This window comes from Entamoeba invadens (assembly GCF_000330505.1).
Source record: "Entamoeba invadens IP1 unplaced genomic scaffold scaff_1105074724865, whole genome shotgun sequence".
Classification (NCBI taxonomy): domain Eukaryota; phylum Evosea; order Mastigamoebida; family Endamoebidae; genus Entamoeba; species Entamoeba invadens.
In genome coordinates this window covers 1-10,593 of record NW_004443576.1, presented here as the reverse complement: position 1 = coordinate 10,593, position 10,593 = coordinate 1, and the positions used below count along the sequence as shown (strand labels likewise).

The 10,593-nt window shown below is 28.1% G+C and overlaps 3 protein-coding genes across 3 annotated transcripts; 1 reads left to right on the top strand and 2 right to left on the bottom strand.

Annotated features, from left to right (window-relative positions):
- Window positions 1–480: 480 nt before the first annotated feature.
- EIN_333300 (hypothetical protein) lies at window positions 481–1,194 on the top strand (the record flags this gene model as incomplete). The annotated part of the gene is made up of 1 exon (XM_004259136.1): window positions 481–1,194. The coding sequence occupies one exon, from the start codon at window positions 481–483 to the stop codon at window positions 1,192–1,194; it is 714 nt and encodes a 237-aa protein (XP_004259184.1).
- A 3,235-nt stretch (window positions 1,195–4,429) lies between these two features.
- Window positions 4,430–4,819, bottom strand: EIN_333290 (protein serine/threonine kinase, putative; the record flags this gene model as incomplete). Its single annotated transcript, XM_004259135.1, has 1 exon — window positions 4,430–4,819. One exon carries the CDS (start codon window positions 4,817–4,819, stop codon window positions 4,430–4,432), a length of 390 nt encoding a protein of 129 aa, XP_004259183.1.
- An 864-nt stretch (window positions 4,820–5,683) lies between these two features.
- Window positions 5,684–7,300, bottom strand: EIN_333280 (hypothetical protein; the record flags this gene model as incomplete). Its single annotated transcript, XM_004259134.1, has 1 exon — window positions 5,684–7,300. One exon carries the CDS (start codon window positions 7,298–7,300, stop codon window positions 5,684–5,686), a length of 1,617 nt encoding a protein of 538 aa, XP_004259182.1.
- Window positions 7,301–10,593: the final 3,293 nt, after the last annotated feature.

The window sequence follows — 10,593 nt, the reverse complement described above, 5'->3', positions numbered from 1 at the left end:
GTTGTTCTACTGTTGAGTAAAAATATGTCTAAAAAGAAATAATTGTCATGTTTGTGTGGACTTCAGTTTGCACTATGAAAGAGTACATTCAAAATAGTTGAAAAAGTACTCACGATTAAAAGCAAAATTCTTAAAAATTTTTGGAGAAAATGATCAAAAAAAACTTCGTTTGTTTACTGTATATTCTTGTTTTTTGGTAAATAACAACAATAATAATACCATTTATTACTAAACAGAATAAATGAAATGATTAGCTAAATAACTTTAACGTTATGTTTTTGGTTGTGTTATAAGATAATAGTTAAAATAATAGTAATATTTATTAAACAACTTAACTTTGCTTTATTTCAAAAGAAAATAAATAAATAAGGTTTCTGGAATAAAAAATTTTCGAACTAGCTTTAATAAATAATAAAAAATAGTTTTTAAAAATATTCAAAAATTAAATAAAATAACCTAAAAAGACACTAATAATTTTGAATGACAAAAACAAACCCAATCACAGTACAAATCCAACCCATCGACTCTACAATGACAGATAATGCCATCCACGCTCTTTTTAAAAAATACTCTCCTATTTCATGTGATAATCCACGATATGAAAAAGACACTCCATTGAATTTCTGTAAAATCACAATGGAAAATGAGGAAGCAGTTAACACCCTTATTAAAGAGAAGAACGAGACTGAGTGGGACGGAGTCAAGGTCATCATATATTTCGATAAAACAGACCCATCAAGATCCACAGCAAACTTCTTATATAAAACACTGGACAAGAGTGAGGACGACGTCAAAAAGTATTTGGAAAAGTATGAAGTGAAGAGTGTCGAGAGATTAATTACAAAAGAGGGAACATTGATGCATGGCTATTTAAGCGTCGTTTTAAAAGACTTGGATTCGGCAATAAAAATGAAAGAAAACTTCAAAAACAATGAAAAAACAAAGAAATACAATTTCAAGTTTATTACAAAAACAGGCGAACATCTGAAGCAATGTTTCATATGTGGAAAATATGGACACGAGAAAAATGATTGCCCTGAAAAGGGTAAACAAATTCCAGTCATAAAAACTCACAACATGAAAAAAGCTGAAAAAATATTTCAGAAAAAACAAGAAAAACGTGTTGAAAGGGAAAATAGAAGGAATTTTTTCAAAAATGAATGGAGACGACAAAACCAAAACACAAAGGAGTGAATGAATTGAAGTGGTTTTAAGTGCTTTTTGCGTCTTATTTTTTTATAAAGAATTCATATAAAGAATTGATACAACTAGGTTTAATATGTTCTATTTTACTATTGTTTATAGTAAACATATTATTAAATAATTATACTATTATATCATTAATTGTTTGGTATTTTAATTAATAACTATAGATTTAATTGTAATAGTAATTAATTAATAAAAACAACTATTTACTTGTTAATAAGTTAAACAAATCCAATTTACATAACAACACACTCTTTGCGACTGTTTGTTATATCATCTTCAAGTCTCTCAATTTCATATTTCCCAACTTTCTTTCCTTTACCTTTTGCTATCTTTTTCACATCAGCTACAAACTCCCTTTCGCCACGGTTAATGCGAATGTGTTTGTACTCTCCCATTGTGATAGCCGCACAAAACACATTCCACTCTTTCTTCACTTGATATACAATACGACCATTCAACGTGAAAAACATGTTTTTGCTGTCAACAAGAACACCACAACCAACTACAGTGATCGCATCAATGACATTACCATACGTCTTGTTTGTATGCACAACAGACAATATTCACCGTTTACTATATAAACCATAATTGAATAAGGCATGTCACTTCAACCTCAAAGTATCTGATATTGTAAATGTCCTCCAATTCACCAGATTTGTTTAAGACTTACATTGGTGAGTCTGTAAAATGAGTTGTTATATAGTCAAACAAAACAACTGTGTCTTTAGTCTTACGGTTGGCATTTTTAATTTAGCTGGAGATTTTTGTTATTATGTAAAAAGACATTTTGTAATGGAGAATAAAATTTACGATATTTTGGTTTATTGTCTCATTTACTTGAAATGGTCAACATTTTTACAAATCACTTTGGATTTTTGTATTGAAAAATAATGTAACACATGCCATCTGCTTCATATAAAACATATGGTTTTATATGCTAACTACCAATATAGTCGATTTTATTTGCTAACAAGAGAACTACTTGTATAATAAATAGAAAAATAAAGTAAACACTGATTGATGATATGTATTATATATAGTGAATAGTTGTTATTTGGAATAATAACTTACAATGTTATTTTTTGTTTTATGGTAGTAAAAACATTTTTGTCTATATTGACATTCAAGTGTATTACGACTTCACTGCATTTGTATATATTTAAGTATTGGAATCAAAAGCCGTTATGTTTATTCACATGTTGAATAACATAAATGTGTCAAGCAAAAATTTAAGAACTGTGATTGAAGATGTTACATTAAATAACATGAAAAGCTGTACATTAATAGTTGTCATCCAAAAAAAGAACAAACTGGATAAACTTAATAAAAAACAAATAATGTACTTGTCGACCACAAATTTGAAAGTATTCAACAAGTACCATTAGAAGACAATAAAGTACAGTAAAAAGCATCTATTTGTGGGTCAATAGACCAATCAAATGCAAAACCCACAAATAATTATTTTGCTCTAGAACTTTGAATTTTTATACACTTAAATAAAATTATAGTATTTTTAAAATTGAAATATTCTACTATATTTTCTATAACACTGTTTTTTTATGAAAAATGGTGAAAAGAATTTACAACACAATTTCATGATAAACCCACAAATATACGTTTTTTTCGGTTTGAAAATAGATGCTTTTTACTGTAATTGCAATTATTGTGTTCTTTCTTGTTTCGTTTTCTGATTCTATTGGCATTTCTTTATGTTTTTTTTGCAAAACATTTTTCTGATTATTAAATAATTTAAAATGGATATTTTGCTTTTAGAGATAAAGGGAAAAAGTCTGGCTCGATAAGGAAAGAAAATAATTATAATAAAAAACTATTTTATTTTAGTTTTAGAGTATTTTACATACAAATTTTTTATATGTAAAGTTTTTTTTTACAAATTTTTTGTATGTAAAAAAATTTGTTTTTTTGTAAAAAATAAATGTTTTTTCATTGTTTAGTTTAAATTGATTTCATTTACTATTTTTCCAAAAAAATGCTGGACTTTTTTCTTTCAACTTTATATTAAAGAATTATTTTAATATTATAATTATTAAATCTATTATTTTTTATGGTTTAAAATAATAAATATATTATTTATTTTATTATTAATATTAAAAAAATAAAAAAAATATTTTTATGAATGTTATAATTTGGAGAGTGTTACAATACCACCAAGCGTTGTATCAATAGGTATTTGTTGTTTTTATGAATGCAGCAGTCTAAGCAGTTTGGAAAGTATAACTATACTATTAAGTGTGAAATCGCTTGGTTATTGTTGTTTCAGTGAATGTATAAGTCTGAAGAGTGTTATAATACCTTCAAGTGTGACATTTATTGGTGATAAATGTTTTGAAAAGTGTAATAGTTTAAAAAATGTAGTTTTACCACAAAATATTTTGTTGAATGGTTTCAGTTTTCCATTTTACGACATTATTACAGCAATACTAAATCTGGTACAGTTATGTCTCGATATTTTGATGCCCAGTAGGCATAAGTCTCAAAAAAACATTTTATGGCAATAAAAACATAATTGTTAGAAATTTACAAAAGTATTCTAAAACTACTTTATTCACTTTGAAGAAACAAAAATTATATTCTGATAATTCAATAGACTTTCTTTGTTATTTTTGATTTTGATTTTAATCATTATAAACTGTTTTCCAAAACTCTGTACCGTTTCCAAAATTTATATAAACCCTTTGTCCTAGTTTCCCATTATTTACTATTTTTTATCTGTTTTATTTATTTATTCCTTTTTGTTGAAACAACAACTGTACACAATTTAAAACCCTCAAAAATCAATACAGTTTCAATTATTGAACAAAAAATCTAAAATCACTCAAATATTGGGTAAATCTTTCCCGATTCTCCAGGTTCGTTATTTATTTAGTAATCAATCAAACCTTAATTACAGCTCGATAGAGAACTCTATTTATAGTTTCCTTCTAAAAAATGCCCGCTCTTTAGAGGTACCGCTCTTGGGAAATTTTACTGAAATTAAAAGTGTATTTCTGAATTAGTTATTGAATTAAATTAAATATGTTTGAAGCTTCTTTGTGATATCTTCAATTTTGAGTCTTTCAATTTGATTTTGACACCAACACTTTGTAATGAGTTTAAACAGATTATTTGAAATGTTTTGAGGATTATCAAATTGTTTACCAGAGGTAACAAACTCTGCTATTTTCCATGAAAATTTGAAGTCTTCTTTTGAATAAGCTTTTTACCATATGAAACACTCGTACATAGTAATAGCAAACGAATAGATGTCTGCACTTTTCTTGTACTTTTCTTGTTTTAATACTTCAGGCACCATATATGTAGGTGTTCCAATACCCTTAGTGAACGTCATGTTAGTCATCATCATATTCACATTTCTTGATGACCCAAAATCAGTCAATTTGGCGTTCACATCAATTTCACTTTCTAATGAAAACACTAAGAAATTGTCTGGTTTGATATCTCTGTGTAAAATGCCATTATTATGCAAATATTCCAATTTTTTTGCTGCGTCATACATTAACTTAATACGCATTGGATTGTTTACTTCTTCTGTAGTTTTGTGTTTCATTGAGTCTTGTAGTGACCCATATTGTGCAAATTCAGTGACCATACATATCTTATTTGGTATAAAACAGCACCAAAGAAGTGGAGATATATTCACTCCTAAATTTATCCAACATTAGGACTTCATTCTCAAACTCTTCTACTTTTGTTTGATCATTTCCATTCAGTTTCATCTTCTTGATTGCAACGACATTCCCTCGATAAGTTCCTTTGTAGACAATTATTAGAAACATTAAAGAGACTCACAAAACAAATTTTGAACAACACATTTGTGAATTAATCCACCCACTTTACGCGTACTCATTTGGTGCGATTATTCATTATTCTCAATTTGCAAAAAGAAAACCAAAATGCGTCCACCCAGTATATAAAATAAAAATTGATGACACGGGAAACACCAATAGATGATTAGTGTGGACTTTTTATCAATAAAACGTTTGAATAACGAAGTGGTGGTATTAATCGATTGACCAAATAGAATTGATAAATTAAAACTTTTAATAAAACTGTTATTAAATTATGGTTTTGTTTTAAATTTGTAGGTTAAATTTATTTATTTTGTTGTTTATTTTAACAAAAGACTAAAAATGAATAATAGTTACAAGCAATACACTATGAAGTGTTTGCAAAGAACCAATGTATGAATAAATGAAAGACTAACAATAAAAACACAATGACATGAACAAGTTCTTTTGTTTCTAAAATTTTTAGGGTTCAAAATGAAATTGTTCTGCGTGTTGGTATTCAACAAAATTTTATCCAACTCTTAGGTAATTCAGTCTTAATTTAATAACTAATAAAAAATAGTTGTTTATAATAAAATATAGTTAAGATTATCAAACCTGATATTTTCTACCAACTCCAGTTTGATTTTTTGAACAGATAACCATAACACATTTGAACAAATTAATCAATAGAAAAAGAAAAGGATACCAAATGTGATGACAACAATCGCAGAACACCCAGATTCGTTGTCATACCAATCAGAGTCATTATATACCCCATCTAGTACAGGTGTTTTCTTAACAGACTCCATAAATGCATTATATAGCAATTCCATTCTTCCCTCACCAGGTGCCAATGTGTCTGAAGTGTTATACAGTCCAAAGCATTGTTCGTGATAGATGTGATAATTGTAACTTAATTTGTACTTCACGAAAGTGTCAATAATATCTGTGACCCAATTTTCACCTCCTTTGTTGTTTTCAAACATTCTGAAATTGGCTCCGAACTCCCCAATGAAGACTGGAACGCCAAAAAAAGCTTCATATGTTTGTATAGACCTTGTAGATATATCAAGCGATTCATACCCACCGCCATAAGCCCAACTGTTGTTATGGACATCAACAATGAAAGCAACTTCGTTTGTCGCGCTCACTACTTTTAAGTCCATAGTTATGACATAAATGTGTCCTTCAATAGGTAAGAATGGATGATCAAGAACAATCGTAGCATTTCCATTGATTGTCATTTTCCATCCGAAAGTGTTATCTACACCATAATTACCATATAATAAGTTATTGTTATTACCAGTACTCGAAAAGACTTTAAATGTTGCATTTGTACTTACCTTCTCGAAATTGAATTGCCAGGTATAATCTATTGTATTATTACTAAAGTAATCATTGACTTTGATGTTATCAACAGTCACGCATGTGTTAATTCCATTCACAAATTTCAAAGCGACCCAATATGTGTTCCTGACAAATTCAGTGTCTTTGGCATTCCAATTGAGCTTCTTCTGTACCCAAATACTTTTAGTAATATCAGCAACTTCTTTACTTATTGTGTATGCATAGACGTCCTTCCCTCCATAGTTTATATTGTGAGTGTTTGGCCAATAATACTCGTCATTCATTGGATTACCTGGCATTCCTTGAAAGGTGTACCACCCTGGGGTGTAATCGTGATATTGGATGTTCCAGTTATTGTCTTCTACTTTAAATAAGATATTCCAATTTACTATTGTGTACATCGCACCGTCTTTTGTATATCTTTTGGCTGGTTCCAAAGACAACATGTGGTGGTTATCGACTTCTCGAATGGTCTTTATTAACTTGGAGTAAAAGGTATTCAACTGCTCATATGTATTCTCTTCTGTCTGATTAAACCTTAAACAAGGTTCATTAACAGGATCATACCCGGCTATACCTTCTTCATTACAATACCTCTTCGCTATATATCGCCAAAGGGCTATCAGGCGATTCTGTTCATCGTTTTTGTTGTCAAAGAGAGTGCCCGCACATTTAGAGAGATACCCTCCTTGTGGAATATGGAAGTTAAGAAGAAGTCGAATATTATTCTTCTTTGCTTCAGCTATTTCAGTGTCGAGCCAAGCAAACCCACTCTCTTTGTATTGATATGGAGAAAGGTCACTCTCAAACATTAAATAATGCAAATACATCCGGACAGTATTGAACCCCATTGAGGAAATATCTTTGTATGCTTCTGGTGTGTGTTCCGGCTTGATTTCAGCAGTTTTATTTGGATATATTTCAATGCGGTTACTTAACGCAATCCCTTTCATATAAAATTCCTGTTTTGTTTGTGTGTCAAAGTATTTACCATTCTGAACACGAATAAATGACAAAGTGGGTATAATATTGAAGAAACAAAGTAAACACAAATAACTTTTATTCATTAATAATATTCAAAAGTTCTTCTTGTTTTATAAAACAAGAAAAACATGATTTTGTTTGTAATTGAAATAATTTAACGACAGATTTGTAAAAATAAGATTTGGACTGTATTATATAGTTTATTTTATTATACAATATAATTGCAAAGTTCAATTTAAGCAACTAAATAATCAATGATAGTTTTTATAATTCGTAAGATTCTTAAATAATTGACCTATTAAACAGAAACAATAAATTTAATTATTAAATATTTTTAAAGTCTGATTTACAATGAACGATATTCCTAAAAAAGGAAATTTACTACAAGTCGGTACGAAACCCCTATAGTTTTCTAAAACCCCTCAAGTCGTCAATTGATTGGTCAAAACCAGAAAAAAATATTTTATATTTAGAAACAACATTTTCAAATAACGATTGTAAGCCAACTCCACAAACGCGTTCTTAAAACTTATTCTCCGATGTCACTTCTTACGGTTTTGAACGAGACGCAACTCGTTATGATCATGTCTTGAACAATTATAAACAAATGAATTTTTTTTATAATTTTTATTTTAATATTTTGTTTTTGTTATAATACACTTATTATTGTCCAATTTTTTATCGTACTTGTTCGGGATAACATCGTAATTAATTTACTTTGAAACTTGAGGGGTTTAAGACAAATTGATAGGTTTTTACCATAAAGGGGGGATAAAAAACCGCTTCAGCTTAAAAACCGATTCTTTCAAAAAAATAGTTTTTTGTTAATTTAATTATAATTAAATTTAAAGTTTATTTTTTTCCTGTTTCAACAATAAAAAGAAAAAATTCAGGGTTTTTATTCAAACAATATTTTACAAAATGAAAGTAGCCTTTTTATTTTTTTGTGAAAATTTTTTATTACAGAAAAAAAGCAAAGTTTGCCGAAGCCATAAACCGAGACTATTAAAAGTAGCAAGCAAAAGTTTATTTTGAAGACAATTAATTACATAAAAACGAAAATAAAATGTTACACACCAAAAATTATTTTGAATTGTTTTTCAAACTCTTTTTCAATTTTTTGTTGGAATACAAAAACTAATAAATCTTGAACCTATGAGTGCACCTTTTTTCACACCCCCTTTATTTTCCTCTAATTTTTTTCATTGTTTTTTAAGAGTAGAATCGATGATACTCGTGGTGGTTATAAACATACTCAAGAATAAAATTTAATGTTCTAACAGAGTTTGATCATATTTTATTATGATATACCTACATTTTTGTATCAGAAGATAAATGCACCTTTTTTCCATCACCCCAACAAATTTATTCCTCAATTAATCAAAAGTGCGTTTTATGGCCAAATTTAAATATTTTATATTGGCAAGTTCCAAGTGAGGACGTTTGAATTACCCATTCCCAACTCTTTTTCAAGTTCATGTTGAGTATTGTATGTACGATGCATCTTCAAGTGTGTGAACAATTTTTTAATAAATTATGACCAAAAACGAAGCAAAACAATAAATATGGTAATTTTCAATAAAATTTAAAGGACAAAATGATGGAAGCGGTTTTTAAGACGCTTGGATGCCGATATATTTTTTCTGTGTTTTTTGATAAAATTTAAAAACTTTTCAATTATTTTACAAAACCAGTCTTTTTGGTATTATTTTAGTGTTGTTCATTTTTAATTTGGTAATGTATCGGTTTTATACGCCGAGAAGAGAGGATAACAATAAGACGAAAAAGATAGTGCATGGTATCTCCAAAGTCGGCAACATTTCTTATTGGTAAAAAAATCAAAAAAAATCCGTGTTTCATATTACAATTTTTAACAAATTGGCAACAAAAAACAATATTTTGCTGATAAAATTAACTCGAATAAAAGTTTCAAAAACGTGGCATAATTTACTTTTAAATACCAAAATACATGTAATCTATTGGCAAGTTTACACTAAAAAGAAGGGAAGCGGTTTTAAAACCTCAAGCAAAATCACAAAAAAATAATATGGCATTGTACAATAATTGGTTATATTTTTAAGTTATATAAAGCCAAGATGGTGAAGGTATCGGTTTTATTGTCCATTCAATTGTGTTGCCCAAAAATGTATTTATCAATTTGGGTATAAAAATTGTTGAAGAAAGAGGTTGTATTCTTTTAACATGTAACCAAAAGATGATAGTTTTTAAATGAATAATGATACAATGACACAGTTAAATGTTGCCCGAAAGACAAAAATAGTTTTTATTAATTATTTACACAGTGTTTCATCAAGCATTCATAGTGTTAATTTGGTGTTTATTATAGGATAAAAAATGATTTTTTATAGTTAATTAAATTAAAATATTATTAAATTAATTCACAAAAAGATGAAATTAAAGATAGGAAGAGAAAAGTAAAAAATAGTTTCTGAACTTCATTACTGCCCCAATAGTGAACATACAACACAATTACGAATATTAACAATTATTCAATTATAGTTGTTAATAAATTCGATTTATCGAAGAACCAATTTGGTTGTATACTCTTATCTACTTGACAGTTAAATGGATTGTGTTGTGGTTTTCATTTATATCGATCCAAATCAAAACATGCGTTTTATGTTTTATAGATTCTTTAATTAAAGTAACGAAACGATATAACCAAAGAACAATAAATATAAAACTATATTTACTAAAAAATATCATAATGATTATTATTTATTAATAGAATGTAAATAGTTTTTTAAAAAAAACTATCAATTGTATTTTAGTAATTAAATTAATCTATTCAAAAAAAACAAATCCAACACACACAAAACATTCGTTCATTAAATATAACAATACTTAAATTGTTTGCAGCAAGCCTAATCAATAACAACGCATCAATCCAATGAGTTGATTGAGTTTAAAACCCCATTTGATAACCCAGGTATACTACATACAATTATGAGTAAGTTCAGATAAAAAAAGTTATGCACGCCAACAATAAAACCAAACATAATAATTTAAATAATTACATTTTTAATATTTATCAGAATCTTTAAAACATCGTGTGATATATAATTCGACCAAACATAATCTTTATAAACTTATGGCATCTTCTGGTATTAAACAGCCTTAGAAAAATGAGCTCGGAAAATGTTAAAAGCCTCCACCTTGCAGGTCCTAAAATTCCAAATAGTTTAGGTTTTATTGAATATCTTAAAACATGTCCAGACACTTTTGAAAGTTTAAAATTTGG